We start from the raw sequence: 26,412 nt of genomic DNA on the forward strand, positions 1-26,412 counted from the left end.
TGGGGCAGGAATGTCCTCGCAGGTCAAGGGCGTGAGGCAGACACAGCGCAGAGCGTGGGCGGGAGGAAGCTTACTTTATAGCTGTGTAACATTTTCTCTTTTCTATAAACCCGGGAAGCTCAAGCCTAGGATTTCTTAATTGGGGGCAGTGTAACTTCTGCATATAGTTTACTTTCATCTGGTTTTTCACAACCCATTTGTCAGGATGGTGTGTGGGTCTTTCCTTCAGCTTTCGAAAGAGAAGCAGTGGGTGGAAATAGAGATTTCAGAGCCTAAACCCCCATTCTGCAGTCTCAGTCAGAAGGGCCGGGGCAAAATATTACGAGAAGTTGCGAGACAATCACGCAGAAGGTAAAAGCCAAATGACTTGCAGGGCCTGGAGAAGTGCAACAGCTCACGGTCCTCAGCTGGTAACTAACTATGCCCAAGACTTGTATTTTGTTATCTCACTAAATTGCACGGAGCCTCCCTTGGAGACATCTGGAATTTGTGGAGGAACATCCTACAACCGTCACAAAGGTTAAAGCCATTGAAAAATGAGTTAACCAAGCCTTCCTCTAGAAAAAGAATATGTATTGAAACGAATACATCTTTGACCTTTAATAATTTTAGATTACGCAGAGACTGAAACATATTCAAAATATCCATTTTAGAAAAATCACCTGAGATGCCAGGCAGGCCTGTACTGCTGCTATAGCTGCTCCAACACTGTTTGCTGTATTCATCATTACTAATGCGAGTGTTTCCAATTAGCAAAGACCTCACACTCCTGCCCTTTCACACCCACATTCTCAATGGAATTCTTTTTATGTTTCTCAGCCTATGAAAATCGTCTTTTTTCAGAAGGGCTACTGAAACTTGGTTATCCAAGAATAGGAACACAGTGTTTACCACACGTTAAACTGGTTTTGACACTTCTTGGCATTTCAGTAACTTAAAACTGTTTTGTTTCAGAAAGTTGGCATGTACATAATCTGCAACAAAGGTCAGGGGCTTTGCCAAGTTTAGTGGGGAAAAAAAAAAATCTTGAATATGAAACAGCCAGTTTACAAGAACATGGGAGTAACGTATTTTACTTGACACCAAAAAAAAAAAAAAAATCTCTCTCCCTCCAGAGGGACTTCATGATACAGCATGAGCACACAAGTGCATCATTCCTTTCTCCACTTTCCCAATCATCCTACAAGCAATTTACAACATCCTTGACCAGACTGCTGGATGCTAGAAATGTGTGTATTGAACATGTGTGGGGAGAAATGTGGGGCAAAATGAAGACCTCACTACTATCACCAAACCCAAGCAATCAAAACTTAGGCATCATGCAACTCCCACACTCTATCTAAACACAGCCAATCTGAGACTGGTTTATAAACTGGAAATGAAAAATAATGTGAGGATTCAATTAAGAGTCATGTTTTCAATTTTCTCTGGAACTACAAAGGCTAGATTATTTACTTTTTAAACAAAGTCTGGCATTCCACGATAGTGACCGGATTTCAGCAGCTGGAGAATTGGGGCAGACATCAAGTGTGGTGAAACTCTATGAAACCTCAGGCTTGGCAACAGTGCCTTGTTTCTCCTCATCCCAGCAGGAAGCACAGCCCTCAGACCCTCCATGTTCATTTCCCATGCAGATCTTGTCTGCTACAAGTACGGCACGCTTGAACGTATACAGATGCCAGGCATCTTGACATACAACCGTCAATATGTCAGATATGAGGCCTGGAGCCTTTCACGTGAAACAAACACAGCTGAACTGTGAATATATGACTTTACGCACATATGATTACATCCAAACAAATAGGCTCTAAATATTTATTTTCCCTTTTACATTGCACTCTACATTGGAAAAGTAACTCATTCTCTTCAGATGATATGAATGTGAAATATGCATGTGTGTTTTATTTCTCAGACACACCATTAACTGCAATTTTTTTTTATTTGCACAATGCTTGAGTTCTACATTATGGCCATTACGGAGCTCAGAAAGTTTTAAATCCCACAGGAACACTCACCTCAAATGCATCAGATAAATTTATGTGTAAACATGACTCTCAGAATGCTGCTCCACATTGAAAGAACGATTCATAATCAAATCTCCTGCTTCAGAGTTTCTGTGAGTTGCTTTTAGGCGGTCAAAGGCATTACTTCCACTCAATCTCACCATTCTCGGAGCACAGCTGACTAGATGTGGGCAAGATTTGGGGATCTCCCCCTTTTCCAGAAGCAAAGATTGGAACAACCAGCAGGAACACAGACTGGTGCTCTCAGATACTTGGCTAATTTTTCGTTTTGCAAGAGTAGGGGCCAGGTGAGTTACCACGCTTGATGCATGGAGGTATTTTCCTTCAGGTCAAACTGGCAATAGCCTTAGAGGGGTTTCTCCACCTTCCTCTTCATCAGAGCCCTGGCTCCCTCACTGTGATCGTCTGGACATATTTCCAGCCAGTGAATTCCTGCCATTACGAGGGCCTCAGGCACTGGCAGCACCTCAATCTCTCCTGTGTTCTGCCTCAAGCAAATAAACCATTTTTTCACAAGACTGAAAACTGCTAGTTTACTTCAGGCCTCTGAGCAAAACACAGATGGTCATCTATTTGAAGCTTAATGACCTGTGAAGTAGAGAAGGTTGATCAAATGACCTTCTCTATTTTCTAGAAAACTAAAAAGCAACTGTATATACACAAGACATTAGGATTTGTTTCAGCTTTACATACATACATACGTCAGGAATGTCAGTATGTCATTATTAACATGGACCCTCTGTTGTAATAGTACTGTACAGTTGCACTGTTTTGAAGAGTTATGTTAAGCCCTCAAGTTACCTAAAGCATTAGCCAAGGATATCTGGCAGAAGACAAAACTTTCTAGTAAACTCTGCTTCATGTAAATCCAGGAGCAAACTGTGAAGCAGATCACTTTTAAAGATCGATGTCCTATTTTTAAAATTTCCTCTTCAATTTTAGTTAGCCTAAAACATTCTGATCAATGCTGTTCAGTTTTAGTGTCTGTGTAAGCCTGCACGAAGGCATGACAACAGATTACTGCAGCAGCAGATAAATCCTCTTTTGTTTCTTTTGTTAAGAAATAGTGCTCCTTACAGAAATTTTATATAGATGGACAGAAAATAGATTTTTTTTTTTTTTTCCTAATTGCCCCAGGTCATTTAATTTTGGTCAGCCAGGCTACTGGTGCAGAATTCACTGAACAGTCAAGAAATCCAGTATGCACCAGAATGTACTGGTCAAACAATCCAGATAACCAGCACACATGCCAGTAGGTCACCCAGTAAGTCTAAAGTAAAACAAACTTCAGAAACAAAATCATTAGAGGCTAAGAAGTCATTAGCCTTTGGCTTTCTCTGCTACATGATACTGTTTCCACCCTAGAAGCATTACTGCAATGCCTGAATGTTGCCAGCAGCTGTTCTCAGAGTCCAAAGTGACAGGACCAGGACACCTGCCTGTGCTACACAGCTCCCCAGACAGGACTTTCAACAACTTATTAGGTTTTTTGTTCTTAACTTCTTTTTTATTAACCTCATTTTGTTTTATCTATCCATTTTCTTGCCCCACGATGTTTTTCATGGAACTATGTCACAATCATTGAATCTTCTCTGTCTGCAGACAAAGATTTTACTATTCCTGCACTGCAAATTAAGCAGGACTGCAAAATCAGAGTTGAGACTCTGCAACAGTCCAGCCTTTGGCTTCTCTGCTGCAACTGATAAGGATAAAACGCTTTTCCAACTTGTGCCTGAATTGGCTGCTACTTTCGACACAGATGAAATCTGACAGGAGTAATCAGGTTTTAAAAACATTTCTTCAACTCTGGCAGGCAAGAACATTTTTTAAATAGAGTCTTTTTTTTCTTTTGGAGATTGAGGATTAAACAATACCTTAAGTAAGGAGCAGGAGGAGAGAGTAACAGCATGTACGTAGATGAAAATCAGATGAAAATTAATCCTTTTACATACCATCATCTTTTTATGATCTGGAAACTCAAGGCCAAAATAGTCGCCTTCAACAAGGTTCAGGTGGTTGCAAACAGCATCATGCAGAACTTTTCCTGGAGCTCTTTGCTGTAAGAAGAAAAGAAAGCCTAGGGTTACAAAGATGCTTTTAATTAGTGGCAGAAAAATTACTATGCTAAGAAATTGTCTAGCAAACAACACTGTCAAAACAGTTTACAATATCAGTGGATATTCCAACCATACCCACAGGGCAGTTGACAATAATTACACTGGTTTTAAAGCTACGAAAATTATCATCCATCCCTGGATAGGAGCTCAGAACCCCTCTTTAGTGCATTTTTATTTTTGAGGGAAAAATACCATGAAATAAAAGAGGTAGAAGAGGGGAACTTGGGATATAGTTTTCTTATATCTGCCATGTAAATGTGCAGCATAGTAAGGTGTCAAGTCTCTAGGCTATATTGCTACTGTGAATTTTGGAAAACAGCTATTTCATCCCATGGCCCTTCAAGCCATGTCAGGCGGTGCCACGTACATCTGTGCACAACATACTGAAACCAAAACGTTCACCAACAGACCTGTCATACAAAACACAAGGGTCTGAGGGTTTGCTGGACACCACTTGATACACAACAGGCTCAAGTCCTGGGTTCTGACTTCATATGGGCTTATCCGGAGCCTCCTGCTGTGAGGCACTGAGGCTGGTCAAGGCCCATCTGTGCAACCCTAACAGAGTTGTCAGTAATTCGGAGGAACCAAGCACAAGCGTTTCCTTCCACACGCTGAAAGTCCTCCCTCTATAAAGACCAGATGTTCTATCCCAATATTAGCTCCCAGAGCTGCCGCTTTGCTGATTGTAAGGATTCTTCTCATCAGCACGTCAGTTAAATCCACCTGCAGCAAATACTGTAAATTACAGCTCACCAGCAAGTCTTCAGCAAAAAACACTGTTTCTGTATAAAAAGGCCAATCACTGAAATCAAATATTTTTGTTCCTTGGACAAATGCACCTATTTTAACTCAAGAGGCCCTGAAACAGATTTCCACTCCCTTCGGAACAAACAATAACCCATTAAACTGCACAAACTCCACCATTACAAAAGACCCATCGCACCCCAGACAAATGCCCTTGCACTCAACCTACAGCTTGGCCCTTTCCCTTTCCACCCAGTAAATAATTACTAGAGCAAAATAAAACAGCAGTAACCAAGCGAAGAAAAGAAAACTATTAGAGGCGGGCAGTCCAGCCAACCTGGCTCAAACCTGAACCTGAGCCCAGGTCCTGGCATCTCCAGGCAGTGCCCGTACCAACAACAGGCTGCTTGCAAGAGGGCAGCTGCTCAATCCCACCTCCTCCCAGATATCTGTCACTACGCAGTTTGGTCTCTGTTTCACCGGGATACCAAATCCCCAGGTTTTTTCCACCTAGGGCAATACCTGGTTTCCAGCCACAACCCTAAGTACAAAGCATCTTTCCAAAGGCAATTTATCTAACGTTGTCTAGTATGAATTGTGAAAAGTAAATACCCAGTAGGGAGGCTTACACCAGAGGAATTAAAAGGATGACATTTTTCTAGGGAAGGCAGAGGATATATGTGCCGCTACAGCGGCGCTGTCACCCTGGTGATGCAGGACATGATGACCGAACCCTTCAACGCTGGCCGGTTTTGAAAGTCGGAAGGGAAAAGCCAAGCTCACCTCCCCAGGAACTTGCTGAGCAGGTTTTTGCCCAACATACTCCCAGTGCCTCTAACAGACCTATGCCGCCAGGAAGCAATGTTCACTTAGATTACTTTATTAACTGTTAATGTTAGCTGTAGCAAACATTAGTCTCAGGAACACTGTCAGAAAACAGATCAAGAACGATTGCAGGTAGGAGTACTAATTTTTTTAAGCACTAATCATAACCAACCTCGCAGTAACTAAAGTAATTCATACCAAAATGCCAAATAAGAGGATACAGAGAGGGCAAGGAAAAAAAAAAAGACATCTATTTTTCTAGACAGAGCACTTTTGGTCTGACGTGATGCCATCCAAAATAAATCTCAAGTGCAAATATATTTGAATACACTCACCTCACGTTCTCCAGCTGCATTAAACCGAAAGCATCCCCGATGACCCTTGCCCAGCCTGCCCCAGCCATCGCACCTCATGTGCCAGTTCTAACAGAAAGCTTCCCACATTCTCCACTCCATCTATCGCTGCACGTAGGCACATCCAAACATACATTGTCTCTTAATGAAAGAGCTTCCCAGTAAGTGCATTTTGTTGGAGGCAACAGAATAATATTAAAAAGACATTAGATCGATATTAGATAGATATTAGTTTACTGCTCTGAAAATATACCTACAAATGATTTAGAAACGTCAGGCAAATGGTCCTGCTCCCAGCCTAGTCTCAGGCCACCTCAGTTCGGCTGGGGCCGCTAGCCAGCGGAAGGACATTTAACAGCCACCCTTGCAGCAAGGGCAGAGGATATTGCTTTCATCCATGCGCACAACCAGTAAAATGGAAATGTGCCTGTGCATAGGTATGTGTATGTCTTACTAAAGTACCTGATGGACTCCTGACTGACAAAGACCAAACTTCATCATACCTCCCAGGGAAAAAAGGTATCTCTGGGAGCATGGAGATTTTTGACCAACAGGAAAAACAGGCAGAGAGCCCACCTGCATTACCACACCGCCCAAGGTTAGCTGAGGAAAGCAAGCCTGTCTGATCTCAGACCATGAGTAAAAGCATCTGATTAAAACCTGCTGAGTGTTTTCCTAAAGTCTTTTTTTTTTTTCCTTACAGGCTTTTAGACGATGGAATGGCAGTCTTGCAGCATTTACATCACTTGGCATTTTCTCTGGAGTGTGCCTTGGTAACATGAAATGCTTCTTACTCAAGTATTTGTAAGTAAGATTATTATTCTAAACTCATCTTAGCTTTGATCAGTCTACCTCAAAATAAAATCTGACAGTTTATTCAAGGGAAACACTATGCATATAAAATCTGCTGAGATTTAGAGCCTGATGACCAGAAAGAGAAGTACAACATCCACAAAAGCAGAAACTCTCCGGTCTCACAGAAATGTTGATTCAGTGCAGTTCCATGACATCCCTACTAAAAAATTTAAGCACAATAAATTAAAATCTCAGTCCACTGGGTATGGAAGCAAACCAGGAGTTGCTCAGGTCACAGCAAATATGAGCCGACAGAAGCAGCATTCAGGAATGAGCGCGCCACACCAGTGACATCATCTGTAGCCAACAGTCATGTCTGACTGGAATGTGGTTACCAGGCCTATGGGACAACACAAGATTTCCCCAGAACTTGGAAGACATTTTCCAACCATCAAGTGTGGCCCTGCTGGCACGCCTCAGACAGTGAGCACAAGGCAAGCTTCACCAGCTCCCAGCCCACAGCCCTGCGGCGGCACCACGTCCCACGAGCCACAGCTTGGATGCTTTCCCTGCTCCATGCTGGCACGGGTCTGATCCATAGGGACCCATGAGCCCCCCCAAAACAGCTATGCATGCATGTAAGGTTGCAGGGTGGGGAAAGGCTGCGCTACAGCCTGTGCTATAGGAGGGTCTTTCCTTGCCACAGTGAGAAAGCATGGGCCCATTACATGACCATCACGAACGCCTCATACGCTGGGATGAGGGAAGGCCATCAGTGTGGCCACATGTGGAGGACGTGGGAAAGGAGAACCAGGAGACCCATCTCCTGCTCTCCCTGAGCATCATCGAATGAGAGTTCGCACCAGGGAAGGAAAAAAACTGACCCGAAGGTGAAGATCGAAGGAGGAGGATGAGGCACACAAGTGGGACATTGACATGGAAGCTGCCACAATGAAGGCTGGTGGCAAGACCATACCTCCAGACCATTTGCTACCACAGATGCCACCCTGTAAGGCAGTGAAGGAAAGGAAACAGGAGGGTACGGTATACCGGTGGAATACAACTCGGGGAAGATCATGTGCGACACCCAGGAGCTGGGACGCAGCTGCAGCGGGTGGCAGTCCCCTGCTCCTGTTTTTGTTGACAGCCAGATTCTTGTATAACCAATGAAGAAATATTGCAGCTCCAATGGGCAATTCTTCATACCCCAAAACAGCCATCTGAGCACACTGGCAATGAACTTTTCCTTAGCTATACAGTTGTGCTCTTACTCTTGACGTCAAGGAGCCCAGACACCTGTGTTACAGGGTTCATTTCAGATGAGGTGAAAACCAGCCACACTGACAGCAGGGAATTACTATTATTCTATTCTTTTGAGGTGGTACTTAGTTACAGCAAAATAACATTATAAATTTATTGCAGTGAAAAGAAGCTCACTGATTTCCAGCTACACATCCTTATTGCTTAATGCATTTTGAACCGGCCTTTCATTTAGCTCTGTGAAATCAAATTTTAAAAGTCACTTTACATTTTCAGAGAACATCAGGACACTAAGTTCTAAATTATGAATAATGTGCATCACCACATTTAGCTGCAAGCTATGAAGGTACCCAGTCAAAGTAGCCCTGCTTTACGCATTGTGCAGTCAACATTTGCTGTCTGCTCATTATTTCGGTCCTACTCAATTCACCCTCCCTCTATTCCCACCAAAATCCTAAACAGTACGTTGCTTATGATCTTCCAGTGGTGAATATTTTAATAGGTTCAACAATTCTTTCATGTTCTAGCAATTGCCAATCATTAAAAAAAAATCTCCCTCTACTTACTTGTTTAGACCATTCTTTGGCACAGACTGCAATACAGATTTTTTTAAAAAAAGCAAGTGCATAGCAGTATCTGGAAGATATCCAGGACTTTAAAAGAAGTGGGTTTGGACACATTCCCCCAACCCTCAGTTAATTTAGCAATTATTTCACTAACCATCTATCAAAAAAACAATGTGTGTATTTAGGATCAAATAGTGATTTTACCATTTTTTATCTGTCTAGCCAACTAATCTCAGATCCCAGATTGAACAAATCTTCAATTGAAAGGTTTTTGTTCGTTTGTTTTTACATTAATGAGCAGTAATACCAGATTAAAAAAAACCAAACAAACACTTTCTTTGGAACATCTGAAAAATATATGTCCCATCAATGTTTTGATCAAAGTAAGGGATAGCTTCATATGGCAGCACAGACTATTCTGCTTTCCTTCTTCCTCAAAACTGCTGCAAATGGATCAGAAAAAAGTTTGGGGTTTGTTTTTTTTTTAATTACACTTGCTTGTGCGTTAGTAACAGCTGATAAGGAGAGAAAATAACTCTCTTACATTAATCTAAAAGAAAAAGGTACATTCATCATTCACACCTGCCACAATATAAAGGCAGACATTTCTTCCACTAATGCCTTGTTCCTGTCACATTTTGAGTGCTCAAAAATGGAATGTGACAATTTGGTCAAGCTAAATATTTTACAGATACTTAAATATTATATTGTACGAATTTTAAATCAAATACCAAGTTTAAAACTGTGTTTGTTCTTTGGCGGGAAATCACCCTGAAAACCCCTTGTACTTCAGACCAGTCTGATTCCCAAATTATTTTTATACTCCAGTTTAACAAATGCATTGAAATGGTAGTGAAAACTTCACCCACTACTTTCATGACTATTTCTGAAGTCATATACAGTCATGGTACTAAAAAGAACAAATCCACATCCTTAAGAGCATGAATTTTCTCAGTTATTCAAAGCTGTTAAAAATTATGTATGTATCTACAGCTCTGAAAGGGGAAAAAAAAACCCAAACCCAAACCAACAAGTGTTCATGATAAGCAAATAATATAAAAATAACCTCAAAGATGAGATTGAGCAACAGGGTTCTTCAACAAATAACCCTGCCAGAAATTTATACTTCAAAGGAGGCTTGAAAACTACTCACAGGAGAACAATGCTGTCAGCATCCGAAGACAAATTTCATATTTTAAACATTTCTGGCGTCAAATGAAGTGCACAATTCGTATTTAGCAAAAGTCTATTGCTCGAAGGGTAGGATTAAAAGCAATCAGCACTGGTCTGAGTGTTGTTGCTCTGGACCTAACACTGCCAAGACACTTGGAGATTCTCTGCCCTTTTTCTCCTCTCCTCCCTTTCAAAGTGTAGGTGTTAATCCTATAGGAAGGATTAGAGGGCTATAAAAATAGCTTTAGACCATAAAGATAGCTCTTACACTTGGGTTTTTATTTCGCTGTTCAGCTTAGGCTGGGTAGTTAGGAAGTGTTGGAAGAAGCGTGATTCGTCACCCCTACATACCAGGTCCAAGCAAAGAGGAGAAGTGGCACCTTTACGCACAGCAGCCACATACTCCCACCACTACTTCCAAGTATGCAGAACCCCACTCTGTACCTACAGCCACCCGGTATCCACCCCATTTGGAGGCAGGGTGTAGAAGAGGCCAATTTCCATGATAACCTAAAGGCACCTCATTCCTTTTAAGGTATTTTCCATTTGAATGTAGTTGAAGGCTCCACTCCTGGCACGTATCCCACATGCTTTTGCACAGACTGTGCACATACCATCAAAGGCAGGATCAAGGCCAAATGCAGTAACAGAATAAGTCTCTTATACTGCCTTAAAAACAGGCAATTGATCATCTGCTGTGTGCGTACAATAAGACTATTTAGTGTTCCTTTCTTTCAAGATTTTAGTGGACTGCTTTCCCACTTTACACTCACCACATAAGCTGTATTCCCTTTAATGCCAGCGCTTGCATTCCATAGTCTCTGATGTACAGGTTTACCCTTCAGTCAATTTTTCTGGTGCTGGTGTATTTTTTAAACAGTGTGATTGTAATATACGGTGCTTTTTACTTCAGGTGTGTTTTACTCCAAATACCTGCCCTCAAAAAACACGGTAGTAGCAAAGTTACACTTCTCCCCTCCATCTATCAGCTACAACAAACACGACGACATCAAAAGCAGCTATTTTAGGTATGGGATTGCTAACCAAAAATCAACACAGCAAACAACTATCAAGGCAAAAAGACAAAGAGAAGGATTTTAACAACCATCTAATTTGCTTGCATTTCTAGCACCTTCTCCGAAAGAAACTTGCAATTTTCTACATTTGAACATACCCAGATTTGTTATTGTAACCATGCTCATGGATTTCTGATCACGACAAACTGGTTTATGTCAAAATATTTTCTAAAATAGCCAAAAGCATAAGGATTGCTCTGACTAGACTTTAAACCCTCTTCCAATGCCCAAAATCAAATTTACTAGGAATAGCCAACAGTAAAATTCAGGTGAAAATTAAATACTTATCAGGAAAAGAAATCACTAAATAATCCTCTTTAATAGATAACAGCGTGGAAGGAAAAAAAGAAAGATGATCTAGCAAAGCTAATGTAAAGTTTTATGATGAGGCTATTTTCAGTAGTGCTTGGTTAAACTTCTTCTTACAGCAGAGTCAGACTAATATAAAATTCAGCTACAGTAAATCCTCAGGTAACTGCAGATCTCCATAACTGCAGTACAGTAAAGCTACTGGAACCGGAGGCTCTGCTTGATCTCTTTTCACTTGGCCCATAAAATCATAGCTTAATGGGCAAATACCACCCCCACTGTATTATATATGCCACTTCAATGTGCAAGTGAGGAAGTAAAAAAGGAGAAGACATGGGCTGGGCACCTTTAGAACTGAGCCTTTCATACCACAGACCAACCTGTCCTCTTCAGGTATAACGATCTAATCATTTGATTTCTTTGCAGTTCTTACAAATGCAAACAGATATTAATACTGATTTTATTTCCCACCTTTAAATTATTCTAATTTCTACTTGACAAGGAGTTGGTTACTACAGATCCAGCAGCAACCACCACAAAGCTAGTGGAGCCCTTTGTAAAGAAGAAGAAAGGGGAAGAAAGAAGCAGATTCTTGTAGCCAGAAGAATTTCCTCCTCAGGTAGCTGTAAGGACAAAATCCCACAGGAGAATTTATTTTGCACATCCATCCCACTGTCACCAACGCCAAAGGAAATCTGGAACTTCTCATCAGCTCAATACCATAAACCCTAAAAAATGTTCAGCCTTTGGTTGCTGTAGTCTAAGTACACATCTGTTTATTACAAAATGTTACCCATGGTGAAAAGCATTAACAAAACACTTCATGGTTATTTTCCCAGTTCCCTGGGTCCTTTAGCTGCATTATAGCATTTTAACTAGTTGACATCTAACTCTCAGCTGGAAAATACAATTGACTTTCTCTTAATTTTTCCATACTGATTTTTAAAAAACTACATTGGACACATAAGTACCTAAAAATCACTTTATCAGCTCTGATCCCCTCTGCTAATAAATCCAGCTGAAAAACTTCATTGCTGTCCGCCTAATGAGCCTCTAAGAAATTGTCCCAATGGGGACAATGCATGTCTTCACGTGAAACGTGAATGCTGATCTCAATAACTCCCAAAAAACCCTAACCTCCCAAAAAATCAAACTGCAACAACAGGCCTCTGCACAAGCTAACAGTCCTCCTGAAAAAACCCAAACTTTGTTTTTTGTAGTACTAACTACATTACTGCTAACTTCCTTCAGATAGCTGGAAAACATTTGTGGGAAATCAGGAGTGGCAGACTGAGTCTTTTAAGTAACTGTTTAAGGCTGCAAAATTTCACAGACCAACCATTCAGTTCTTGGAGACTTCCAGCGGGAGACTCTTGCCAGAGCCACTGTTACTAAAACAAAACTACTTTCCTTGAACATCATTTGAAATGCACAGTGTGGACAAGAAAAATGAGGCATTAAAAGAACAATGAAAAAACTTACTACTAATATGTCATCTTACTCCCTAAATTAGCTCTTGCAAATGCTGAGTCATCTCTGCCTAATTTCACTAGCAAAACTAAAAAGTGGTTTGTGGCTGTTCTTTATGCCTTTAGCAAGGCAAACATGCACTGCTGGAAGAGACTATTTTCCATTCTGAAGGGTATCGTCAGCATGACTTACTCCAGCTTCAGAGCCTTCACACTGAATGGTGATGACTTGCGAGAACCAGAGCCAGCCTGTCACGAATTTCAGATCTTGGAGTGAGTTGCAGGGCAGATGCATGAAACAGCGCTTTTCCTCACGACCTGAAACAAACTACTTTGCAAATCAGCACGTAAGAAAAACGGAAGGCAACAATACTTTTGTGCTACATGGCTTTTCTAAAACCAGGCGCACGCCAAAAAAGCTTCCCTAAAAAGCTATGTCTCGCTGAGAGGTGCAAGAAGGGAAGGAGTCACCCCAAAGCCATCACAACTATGACACCAAAACCCTTCGTGGAGACCCAGGGATGCCAGCAGGCACCCCTCTGACAACGATTACCTCTGAATTATCTACGTTTAATTGACAGCCAGGGGCTGTAACTGGGCAGCTGTCCCCATCTGGCATAAGCTGCACCTCCACCACGAGCCTCTGCCCACAGAGATGTGCCTGCAGCGCAGGGGTGCCCACAGCAAAGCCCAGTGCGTGCAGTGAGGACACTGCCTTTGGAAAACACGTGAGACTCATTTTCAGAAACTAGATGGGAGTCTGATGCGAAGCTGATAGAACCTCATTTTTCAGAACGTTTTCTTTATGGAAAGCTGTTTTACTGAAGCTCAACTCTGGAAGCAAGTATGTACCTGTCAAATAAATGTTGATATTACTTTCCCCCCCTGTGAGCAAAAGACTGAATGAGTTTAACCCCCGGCCTCGGTGCTATTTAGCAGCACACTGTGCTCCTTGTTTCTTGGGAAGAGCCACAACTGAGGCTCAGAACACTCATTAAAAATACCTCAGATTGAATTTCATAGCCCACAACTTTTCAAAAGGAATATAATGGCACCATTCAGTGCTTTCAGTGTAATTCAGCAGCATAGCAGCCAGCGCGTCATCGGGGATGGAAACCCCAATCTTTGTGACACCCCCCACCCCTTACCTCCCACTTCTCCACTCCTCTCTGTTTCAAGGCAAAAACCGTCTAACCACCTTCTTGGGTTTTCTTTTTTTAACATTAAGTAGTGTTTGAGAAGAAAATAAAATCATTCTATTATTCAGACCGCTTTCTTCTCTGGTCTGTTTTCTTTGCCTGCTCGTTTTTCCTCATTTTGTTTAGCCATAAGCAAACACTTTACTTGAATGAAGGAATAGGCAATTCTAAAGTCATCAAATATGAAACTGGAACCCTTACAGGCAGACTGGAAACATGAGAATATGGAGTGTTATGACTACATGGGAGTTATTAACTACAAAGCCAGATTGAGATGCAAAGTGGTCATTTGCTATTTTTATTTGGATACATTTTAGTTTAGCCCTGATTCTAGTAAAACCCTTTGAAAAAAAGAAATCATTGAAATGCAAGAACTCTAAGACCTGGGGGGGCGGGGGGGAAAAGATGTTCAGGCAAAATATTAAATCCTAAATCTAAAGCAAAATCAAATGTAACAGGCAAAAGCTTCTGATAATCCCTGTTCAGCCCTGCATTAGTCTCAACATGACTATTAATCTGAGCAAGAGCTGACACCATCCAGGATTGTACGTATTTTACTTTTTACTTTACAAGGGGAAGGAAAGCACATTTTAACAATAGGATACAGAACTTTTCATGACTGGATTGCTAACTTGGAGGTACACCCTTAGATGAAGCCTTCTTCAGCCTGTGGCTGCTGCTAACCTATAATGTGTTCACGTTACACCCTAACTCTTGTCTTCAGCCAGGCCACTGCTCCAGCTGGATCCAGTGCTCCTGCAGCCACAGCATGAGGCAGGGTAAGGAAGGTAACCCTGCATGCAATTTAAACAATTAAGACTTTCTGTAGGGTCCGCTTGATGCTGACCTGTCTTGCAAAATTGACGTGGACTGGCCAAGGAAAAGCTTGGCTGTAGCATCCTACTGTTACTCGAGATTGGGTGTGGAGTAGTCCTGTATTTTATGTGAGAACCCGAAACAGAGATGGTCCCAAGTTCATTCCTAATTAGTAAAATTCACACCCACAAAGTGTTTTCATGGAAACGAAACCACCAAGTGCAAAATGTAAGTCTCAAAAGCTATCTCATCTATCAGTACCTGAAAAGCAGAAGTTCTGGGTTGTGTTTTTTGCCAGTCAAGTTCCCAACACACAAGAGTTTCTCATCTGGTCATGTAAGATCTGTAACTAACCTGACAAACAGCTTAGCAACCTTTGTATTGTGGATATATAAGAAATGTATTCAACATTTCTCTAAGCAGCCTCAAAAGACCTTGAGACTGAATACGTTGAGAGTCTGAACTGTCTTTTAAACATGCAAAGACACACACAGAAGAAAAAGTGGCAACTATCGATGCACTTATGGGATTTACAGGAGAATGTACAAGCTCTGTGTTCTGTGCTTCACTGTAAAGTGCCACCTTTGGTGGGACACCAACCAGAGTGGAAAGCAGAATAAGGGGAATTGCTGTAGCAGATGTTACAGGATTGGCTTCTTCTACCAACAGATTTCAGAGGCACCTCATAATGATGTAGTCACATTTTCAAGGAAAGGTAAAAAATAACCACCTCCCTTTTAAATACAGCTACAGAGTTTTTCAGAATGATCCTCAGGAGCTTTTCTTCTCGTTCTTTGCAGCCTGCCTGCAACTTTCAGCATCTCCTAACACAGCATATGCTTTGAAAAATCCACTCATGAGTCATTCCAGGTCTCTGAAAGATTAAACTGGCTCTGGATTGTAAAAATCTGATGAATGGTTACGTTAGCAAACACCACATAACTGCAGCAATCGGGGAGCACAAGCAGAGGAGTGGTGCCGGTGTGCACTGGAGACACAGTGATTTAGCCTCCAGTCACTCCAAAATCTAAAGCTGCTGGCACTGCCCCATATGGTGAATCTAGCATTAAACAGCAAAGCAGCACAGAGCAGACACCTGCTTATGCATTTGTGGCAAAGCAGGGAAAGAAGGGATTTGTGCTTGTATTTGCGGGGCGGGAAGAGGTGGAGGGGGGAGAAAGGCCAGCAGGACTCCTAAGCTGCACATGATGTTGTCTGTTAACAGCACGTGGTCCGAGCTGGGCAAAAAGCCTCTCACCGATCTTCAGAGTGCTTCCTCCTGACTACGAACAAGGTTTTACTCTTGCCTGCGTTGAACTTGGGACATTCAGCTTCCACCTGGTTTCCCACCCCTTCTTCTGCCTATGTGCGCGCCCGCACATAGGCGTGTGTGTACCTTACAGAACTGCCTGCGCCTAACGTGCAGCGCTTCAGAGGGAAACAGCTTACACCCTTCTGCTTCATCGCTCAGTTAACCACACCAAACATTCACGCGAAGGAGATTCCTAAAAGATCTGCTTTCTGTCACTCAGCTAGAGGCCTCAAGTATCAAAGGAAAGCAGCACCATGTTATTATCACAAGTACATTAACACAGTCTCTGAAACACAACTTTTATGGCTTCTATTTTGTTTTAACGTTCAATGCCGCTTTCTTTTATGCTGTGTTTAAAAACATGTGTTGTACAGACTTAGTTATTGTGATCTGGGTTTTGGACAGAATATTTAAAATAAATCTTTAGGCGCAGCAGATTTACAAAGGCAAATGAGCCACTCACCTGGTTTTTTATTAAGGCCAGAGCACAGCAGTGGCGTATTAGATACCACTTTGACACAGATGAGCTTTATCAGCAACAACAGGCTTCGTGGGAAACAAGCGTTCTCCGTTCAGGATACGTCAAAGAGAAGTCTTTGGGGATGTGCTATCAAAAGTCAACCATCAGGCTGACACAATGCGACTTTTTTGACCACACTTTCAGTCTTAAGTTGAATTCCTCCAGAAAAGAGAGTTTTAATTCATTTAACCTTGAGGATAATGTATGTAACTGAAAAAGGATTTGATTTTCTCTAATTCGTGTTTTTTTCTTAGTGGTGAAAACCAAGTCCTTATGTGCTTAAAGATGGCATGCATCTCATTTTAAATTTACATTTACAAATACGTTTTATTCAGTGTTAATATTCAGGTAATTTCCAGATTACTGGGGTATGCAAAACATAAAACATAACAATGTAATTGGATGCTACTGGATTATTACTGAGATGTCACTTGAGTGTATCAATAAAGATTGCCATGGAATTGTCAGGGTTTGAGCAACTTGTCAGAAACAAATTTATCCATCTTCTGGTTTTTATTTTAAGGGTAAGTCTAAATTAATCCCACCTAACTCTAAGCACTTAATTGAGGTGCCTAAGGCAGGAGAGTAATTTTCCCAGATTCCTGTCTAATCAACAGAGGAGAAATAAGCACTTTCAGACTACCAGTCAGTCAACCTAAAATCTGAATCATCTGGGAAGTGGCCCCTCTTCCTCCACTTTTTTTTTATAAAGTAGAGTAACTACAGCTGGCATAAATGTCTTACTGAAAGACAGTTTTACATGGAAATATATCCTTTACCATATTTAAGTTTAAACTTTAAAAAGAAAAAAGAACTGAGGAACCTTTACAACGTAAAGAGTTGATGTTTATTTAAAACAGAATTTTGGCTCCTACAAGAAGACATTTCAGAAAATGGCCAAAATAAAAGCAGAGTGTTCCCACTCTCTCCTTAGATGGGCTTGAAACTCCCCAACAGAAAGCAAAGTGAGATAAAACTAAGTAAATCAATGTGCAAAGAGTGCATCACTTGCTGAAGGTGCCCCCAGGCAGCGACTGAGCCAGTGGAAGGACGGCTGCACCTGTAACAGCCAGAATTCAATACTATCTGCTACTGCCCACCTGAGAGCAACTATCCTCTCCTGGCTGGGCACCTAAGCAGAAAAGGCAATGGTCTTCTACAAAGCAGTGAGGCTCCACCTGCCCAGCACTGCACCGATGAGATCAGATTTGTCAAAACACTGAAAAGGATATAATTTTTTTTCTAGGAACAGTTTTAACAGGATATAGAAACCTTATGATAAACTTCAGATATCAACAGCCACTCCCAGTAAGTGTTAATTGTTTAAAAGACCACAAATATCTGGAGATAAAAGCCAGCAGAACATTGCTTAGAATTTACCACTGATCATCTATTATATTAATTGGCTCATCAGAAAGTTGCTCCAGATTTTTTTCCAAATTGAAAAATACTTTTGTACATATTATAAAACTTAATAAAAATCCTTCATCCTTGCCTATTTATAAAATATTTAGGTTATCCATGTTCTCACCAACCCTCAAGTGACATTCTGAGCCAACATATACACATCCTTCAGTCATCTCCACTGAAACACTGTCTTGCTACCAGTTTCAGAAATTATCTGTCTTCACCATAATTTACATAGAGAAGTCAGACTACCCTGCCAGACTCAGGATAAATCTCCATAGGGAAAGAACTTCTGCATACAGAAGACCACAATGGCACAGAACCATGATTACTGCTTGCACGCTTCTTGCGGTGGCCTTTCACTCATTTTTAATCACAACATCTCTTAATGCTTGACAAAGAACACCATGTGACTGAAACAGGGAGAGCCACAAACCTGAGTGGGCATTAAGGAGCCACTAGTATGAGCTCTTGCTTTTTTAGACTGTAAATATTTAGTAAATTGGGAGCTAAAATTACTTGGTACCAAACAGCTCGAGACATCCTGTCTACTCCCGCACATTGAACAAGGTCTTGGCCAGGAGAACAGCATAGGCTTTGCAGGATGAGGAAGATACGTGGAGCCGCCACATGTCACTGGCATCCTGCTGGCTTTTTAAGTCTCTACCAGCTCATCAACACTCCTCAGCAGGTTCATAAAGCTGAGTGAAGGCAGTGACTGCTGAGTCCCAGTGGGAGACTCCTGCAGAGCACCACCAGGGGAGCTGAGAAGGTTGGCCATCATGCCCCACGTAGGTCTAAGACCTGGTGACCAAATAAGGTGCTGCAGTTCTGCTTCTAGCCATCCAGAGATCACACCAATAAAAAATTCTTCATGTTTGTAGTAAAATAACAGGTCTAAAACCAGGCTGAGGAAGTGCAAAGACTAGCAAATACAGACGTCTGTCATCACTGGAATCTACATCTCATCCCCTTTGCTGGTACCAAAAATCTAAAAAAGTAATCAATATGTATTATGGGTACTTACAGCACAGACAATTTGCTCCAAGAACAAAGTGAGGTTTACTCCATGAAAATATACAGAGATTAGTCCAACGATGGGTTTAGTGTGTGGCTTTTACCTGTGGGACCATCGTACCTGGACACACTCTTTGCCTCAGGAAGGATTAGTACCTGCTGTTAAGAAAGCAGCAAATACCAGCAGCCAATACCTCCTGTTGCTCGCATGTGCCCACAGCCACCAAGCTGCCCATGCTTTCTCTTTGTAGCCTACAGGGAAAGTAAAAAGGGCTGAAAACCAGGATGTGATCCAAACCAGGAATTTGATCCCCTCCCAGATAACTCCTTCCATTCAACACATCACAACTGTAAACAGACTGTGAACAATTAAGGCAAGGAAAAGGTGAATTATGATCATCGCGGTCAGAAACCATTCATTCAGAGGGCACAAACTTCCTTCTTGAGTATAAAACAACGTGATTACCTGTCACTGCAACAGGACATTCTCCACCTCTAGTTATGTGCTAACCGGGAGACATGCTTTCATGTTATCTCCTAGGATGGATATTTTCCCCCATGACCCTCAGAGCCTTGCTTGGGTTGAGATTCATCCCTTTTTAACTGCAATTAAGCATCCAGTTGCCCTTGACTTCCTTCACAGTAAAAGGAAAGAAAGGGTACTTCCAGAGAAACACTCAGGCCAGCCAAAGCGGAATAGATGAACTTGGCCTTCATCTCATTGCTACTTTGCTTCTCCCTCTGGATTATGCGATCTTTAACATGGTGGTATACTTATTTCTTGTCATCATTAACATTCATGAGGTATTCTGCCTACTGTGCTGTTAGGAAACAGATAAGTGCTTATACAAAAGACATTACGCATATCAGCTGACATCACCAGCATATTTTAAACAGTCTCCCGAAACTGAATTCAAATGACCAAACTACTAAAGACAAACATTTCCCAATAAAAAAAATGTAATTCATACCCATTAAGCTGCTCTCACCACCAGCTATTTCAGGATATCCTGACATTAAATCAAATATTTACAGAACAGCTTACACTTCTTTTTGAGTGATGCTGAATATATCTGGATATGTGCCCTTGCTGGAGATTTATAATTAGGGTTAGCATTACACTGAGTAATTTTAAAAGTTTGAGAAATCACAAGATCTGTCGAGGTCATTTCTCTGGCATCACATGTGGATCCAATACTGAACAGAAAAATTCCACAGACCACATGTTTGCTGATGTGCAAAAAGCCATTCATCCTGAAAGCAGCGGAGACATGAGCTTGCCCCATCAACTGCACTTCTTCAACAAAAGCATGACCATCTCTCTTCCACTCCCGATAATTATGATCAAGAGAGGACACTATTAAAATCCATTTCACTCCTCATGACTGCGGGCAACAGTGTCCCCAAATGTTCCTAAAAACACTTTTAACTGAGGCAACAAGTGCATGAAAAGCAATAGATTTCTGTCAGGGCTGATCGGTGGGGTGACTTGTGGGCTTGTGCAGAGTGCTCCCACAGCTGCACCGGTGTCCATGGTGGAATTCAACTCACCCAACTTTGGCTGTCTAGAAGTTATGTGTTTAGTCTAAGCTCATCATCTGGGTTGTCTCTCTGCAGTCAGACAAGAGAGAAGTATCGTGAGAGAAAATTCATCCCATCTGGAGACAGATGTATGACACACTCAGGGTGAATTGCCCATCAGAAGCACCTCTCATTCCACCAACGACCGGGGGAGCCTTTCCTACTCCCTGTGAATCTGATGTTCAAACAACTGAAATCAGGTGAGATCAATCTTACTCCAAAACTTTAGCACAGGTAAGATTGTATGGTCTGGCACACTTTTTGCTTGCAATTTTTCCACATGCCTGAGATAGGTTACACATGGCATATGAGAACATATGATAAGGGGGACAGACCCCCAAAGTGGAGCTACAGCACAGGTTGTGAGTAACAGCAAAACCCTCCGTTTCCTAAACGTGTTGCCCAGCACTTACAAAATCAGAATTACAAGCAAAATGTAAGTCCCATGTTTTCTCATACTAAAAATAACCAATTCCATTCAACATCATGTTGTGGCCTATACTGAAAAGGAGCTCCAGTAGATTTGTTACTTAAACACAACCACTGAGCAGTTTTCTACATCTAGAGCATCCATGAAAGGAAACTCAAGACTCAACAACATTTAGTAGCACTATCCTGATCAACAGAAGGACTTCCATCTTCTTTTCAACTTCAAGTGATGGCTTTAAGGAGACTCAGAGTCCAACAGTAGCCTACTGAATAAGAATTGAATTTTGACTTAGCAGACCCATCCTGTAAGGTGCTGAGCACCTGTGCCGGCCCTGCAGACACGTGGCACTGCTCTTCAGGAACTGAGCAGCTTGCAAGGCCAGCCGGCTGGAATGGCTCACAGTATTTCCCAGAGCACACGTGGCCCCATAGGAGAAATTCTCCTACCAGAAAATTGCTCAGCGACAGTCTTGAAGAACAATGAAGAAACTCAAATAGGAAAAATGTAAATAAAGGGCCTTATGTGTAGGCTACTGCTTAAGGTCTTAAAGTAGATGCCAAATAATGGAACAACATGTCTGTCTAATAGCCATACTTTTCTAGTTCTGAGGAATTGGTATTATCAATTAAAAAAAAACCACTTAAGTAACGGATATATGCAGTCTCTGATTCCAGCATCGCCACACTGATGGATCAATAAGTGATTTGGAAAAACATACCTTCTAAAACCCATTAGATAGCTATATATTTATATAGCTATATTGAAAATACATGTATGCATGTTTTTTTTCCTTCACCACTTAGAGTAACAGACTGGAAAATACCCATGGCACATACAATGCATGCAGTTATACAAGGGGCGATTTATAGCCCTCTTTTAATGACTGTATTTGCCAAAGGCAAAAATCTGCTTATTGTTACTTCTAGCAGTAGTATACTTTACTAACAGTGCCTTGTGTAAAAAAACAACAAACACCCCCCCCCCCCCAACCAAACCAGCATAAAATATACACTAACTGTTTATGTTGCTGCTAAGTGGTTTGCGAAATCTGGTTTTGTGATTACATTTAAGATGTTTTGTGCAGTCATGATTAGCCAAGTATCCTATATGGGGGCAGGAGGGACCTCTAAAGTATTCACAACAGGCTTGAAATACTACACTGTAAATCACAGCTCCAAGCCTCACAGAAGCCTGTACATCACAAATAAACTGATAAATAAATAAAATCAAGCAAACAAACAAGGCTTTGCTTTCTTTGTGGAGAAGGCCTGAAGCTGCCCAAAGTTGACAATAAAAATAGTCTAAATATTAAGATCCCTAAAGCAGTATGTCTTTAACAAAACTGCACCTTTAACCTCTAAATATTCATAGAACTAACAGTCTAATAATGTAATAACACAGTCGCATGCTAGGACACCAAGAACCATGCTTTGGAAAGAAAAATATCACTAAGTTTTCAACAGGTGTCATAAATTAGAGACTCAATCCTGCATTGAGAGCAATCAATGTAATACTCCGCATACATGATATACTACTATTTTTGATGGCTTTTACATGGAAACAACAGGCACTATTCATACAGAATCACAAGCCACTGCTACAACACCAAGTATTACATTTTTAAAGTGTCAATTACCTACACAAAGACTGATGGAAAATTTCAACCAAAATTTTGTGCTCAAACTCAGCTTTCAATACCTACTATTCTGCTTTACGTTTCTGAGAAGAGTTTCACTTCTCATATTAAAAAACTCCAGAAGTACAGACATTGGTCCCTCACAACCATGCACCTTGAACCAGAAACTCTTGGTGTCTTCTACCTCAAGAGCATCACTATGTCCAATTTACTTTGTTGCGTACTGTTTTCACCAAACAGTGGGTTTCTCAAACTCAACAGCATGCTCTTCTCTCTCTCATGCTGGTCACTACAGGGCTATTTTTTAAACACATCATTTCTGGTCACGAAGGCGAGGGGTCACTTTGTCCGTAAGTGGAAGGCTAATCTAGGGTAGCTGTTGCAATCCCAGCTGTTGCCCTTCCGGCACACGGGTGCCCTGGAGGCAGCCCTCGCTTGTGCTCACCAGTCAAGCTGGAGAAAGCCTGCCCCCATGGCATCAACTGTGTTAGGGGCACCAGCCTTCACATCAAAACTCTGCCCAGAAGTTACTTATTGCTACTGCAGAACTGGCTTGTGTCCTTAAACCAAGAACAAGCACAAGGAAGGCAAGAGGCTAAAATCCACCAGGACTTGATGGCAGCCCCTCTCTTTGGAAATTCCCCCTACACTCTTACGAGGCCAGGGAAAGGGCCAAAACTACGTTTGGAAATGGTTGTTCTACTTCATTTCTGATGCGTGTACACATATGTTTTACCTGCAGTCAGCGTTGTTACAGAAAGGCACACACTATCACAGCCAAGTGATATCTCCCACTGCATAACCCTTTATTCACATATAAAAGTTCACATCCAGTAGAATAAAAATTAATCTCTGATTATGTCAGGACTGAAATGATAAATATTACATTTCCTAAGCCTTGGAAGCATATCTTCTTGCTTTCTTGACATTTGTTTATATGGTTAAAACAAACAAACAACAAAAACTCCAACCTTTTAGCCAAGTACCATAACAAAGAGAGAGAACAGCAAAAGCAACAGCTGCTCTCAGTCGAATCCCAGTTTGCCTGGCGTTTTCACCTCAAAAGTCTGAATGCCTACAACGACAAAAATAAAGTGACCTACTGTAGATTCCTGGAGACGTGAACAGAAGTCCAAGTGGGAGCTCTGATGAGGAATGTGAACTAATTTACAGTGGTCAGTTTCTGAGCTACCTTCATTTTTTTCATCTGACAAAAAGGCAAAGCCTAAAAGCAGACCTTGCCACAGGAGTGGCAATAAGCCTCCTAACTAATCCCAGATGCAGGGACTTATGTAGGTGATAAATTTTTTTCAGGCAGTGCTGGGTTGTAAATGGATGTCACCTTGCCCTCCTTTCCCTTTAGGGCTGGCAAGCCTCAGCAGCAGAAGCACCCGAAAACTCCTTTTCCTACAAGGTCTAGTGACTTGTACGTACCACAGAGCAGTGTGAAAGTAATGGTATTCCTTCACTTGAGGTGGAGGGGAGAGAAGAAAGTATAAGTGCAAGCACATTTCAGAGAAGACCTGTGCTGGACAAAAGCAGAGAGCTGAACACCAAACAAACTCTATTTGGGGTGGGAGGCAAACAGAACAAAATAAAAACAAGCACACACAGTATATTTTAATACTCCTTAATTTGCCACTTTATCTTCAAAGTAGTAAGTCTTTTCGCAAAGAGACTGATGCCCCCAAAAATAAATAAATAAACAAACCCCTTATACCTTTTTGAACAAAATTTCCAGACTGCTATTACCATCCTCTATGTGCAATTCAAAATAGAAGAAATCCCCCCAAAAGTAAAAAAAATTCTCAGAGAAATAATTCAAAATACGGTAGCCAGTGAGACCAAGATATCCCAAATGAACATGTTTTTAACAAAGGCAGCAGTAATCTTCCACAAATGCAGGTGTGTCTGATCACATACTAGTGTTCCTACATACAGTGATAATTATCCAGAAAAACAAACAAAAAAACCCCTTACCACTATTATTATACAGTTCAAGTATTTTGTAAAAACTCAGCAAATCAATTCCAGAAAATCTGGTACTGTGAACTGTCATGCAATTAATTAACCTAGGTACAGTCAAAACACACCAGACTGATGAGCATGGAATAACATTCATTTGTATATTTAAATGATGAATTATCTGCAGAAGAGATGGCTCATTAAGACCAGTTGCCATTTAGGAAAGCGGTAACACAAGCAGCAACTGGGCAACTTTCTTCATTTTGCCATTCCAAACTTGTGTCTGGAAAGTCTTTCTCTATGGACATCTTATCTGCCAACCACTAGCAATCATGATCCTTTAGGAACCAGATTATCAAAGATTGTTTATTAACAGAGAATAAACAGCCATGGAAAAGGTACCTCACTTTCAGGTATCACCTTCCTCGACCAAAACAGAATTTGAGACACACAGGTGAAAGTCTGAGATGGAGGTAGAAGCTTCCACAGAGCTCGTCTATCGGAAGCCTAACCGTAAAGGATCTCACACAATGTCCCATATCTCCACAGACATTGCTTTAAGTGCATCAAACAAGCCCAGGACACTGAGAAATTTCAAACATCTTTCAGGCAACTGAGGTGCAGGTCTTCAGCTCAATCTGCATTCAAATCGCTACTGAAAGCCCTAAATCGTCAACTTAATTTTCTTATTGTTAGCATTCAAGTTTGAAAAGTGTGTTCTCAAATTAAGACTGAAATGTGAGGTAATATAATCTGCAATAACTAGCTGGGACAATCTCCAGAGAACACCCATTCCGCCTGAATGTTTACATCATACCCACTACAACTTTCCGTACATCACCAGTTAAACTCGTTACATACCAGGCTAGACTACACCACCTGGGAGGTAAGCAGCATACTTTCCCCACTTTATTCTCATACTGCCATTAAATCACTTTACATATTAATGTCTACTTAATCTTTAGGTTGACCTGTTAATCAAAAGCATGTGCATACTTTTGATTACACTGCTTCCTAGGGGCAGTGTAACCGTATCTTGTTCTAGACTACATTACTTTTATTGTAACTAAAGAGTCAACATTTGAACATTATATTTAAATGTGTAAAATCCCTAAAATTTGCTCACATCAAAGGTGTGAAAGAAAGACAGGCCACTGTGTACTAGGGATGGTTTACAAGCCTAGGATAGCTGGAGGCTATACCAATTTAGTGCAATTTTTCTCATAGTTCGCAATGATGAAGATGATGTTGACCACACCTGAACAAAAGCTACGTGTCAGGAAAGAGAGCGAAAGCAGAAATAAAACCCAAGGAACATTATACATTCACATCAGCTGAAGCATGATGTTAATACAAGAACAAATGGGTATTAACCTGGCTATGAATATGTCTAGACTAGAAATTAGAAGAAATTTTATAACTGGTTAATTAGTGAGGTCCTGGAAGAGTTTTCCATAGTGAATATACAGGGCAGTAAATGTAAAGCACATTTAAAATGGAGTCAAAATAAATTTCGGATGTGATTATATAACACGGCTCCTTGCAATAAGAGAGGACTGTGCTCAGTAACCCAGAAAATGAAGTCCCATCCTCTATTCCCAAAGACAACCTAAAGGAACCAACCAATGCCAACTCATGATTTTGTCATGAGCATGGAATTTTTCTTCTTTAAGCCCCCATTAATGAAGCTGATGTGAGAATCTGTTTTAAATTTAAAGAGTGAATAAATAAAGTGTTAGCCTGGGGTTTGAGGAGAAACACTTTTAAAATATGAACTCTGCAAGCTCAAGAACCAGAAGGCAAATAAAAAGAACA

At 41.2% G+C, this 26,412-nt stretch overlaps 1 protein-coding gene across 5 annotated transcripts in view; it reads right to left on the reverse strand.

Annotated features, from left to right (window-relative positions):
* Window positions 1–26,412, reverse strand: part of FARP1 (FERM, ARH/RhoGEF and pleckstrin domain protein 1) — a 172,761-nt gene that overhangs the window by 66,399 nt on the left and 79,950 nt on the right. For all 5 annotated transcript variants that reach the window (XM_075716494.1, XM_075715744.1, XM_075715057.1 and 2 more), the window contains exon 2: window positions 3,977–4,081. In XM_075716494.1, the coding sequence (XP_075572609.1) occupies window positions 3,977–4,081 (105 nt within the window). The remainder of the gene's footprint in view (window positions 1–3,976; window positions 4,082–26,412) is intronic.

This window comes from Pelecanus crispus, chromosome 1 (genome assembly GCF_030463565.1).
Source record: "Pelecanus crispus isolate bPelCri1 chromosome 1, bPelCri1.pri, whole genome shotgun sequence".
Classification (NCBI taxonomy): domain Eukaryota; kingdom Metazoa; phylum Chordata; class Aves; order Pelecaniformes; family Pelecanidae; genus Pelecanus; species Pelecanus crispus.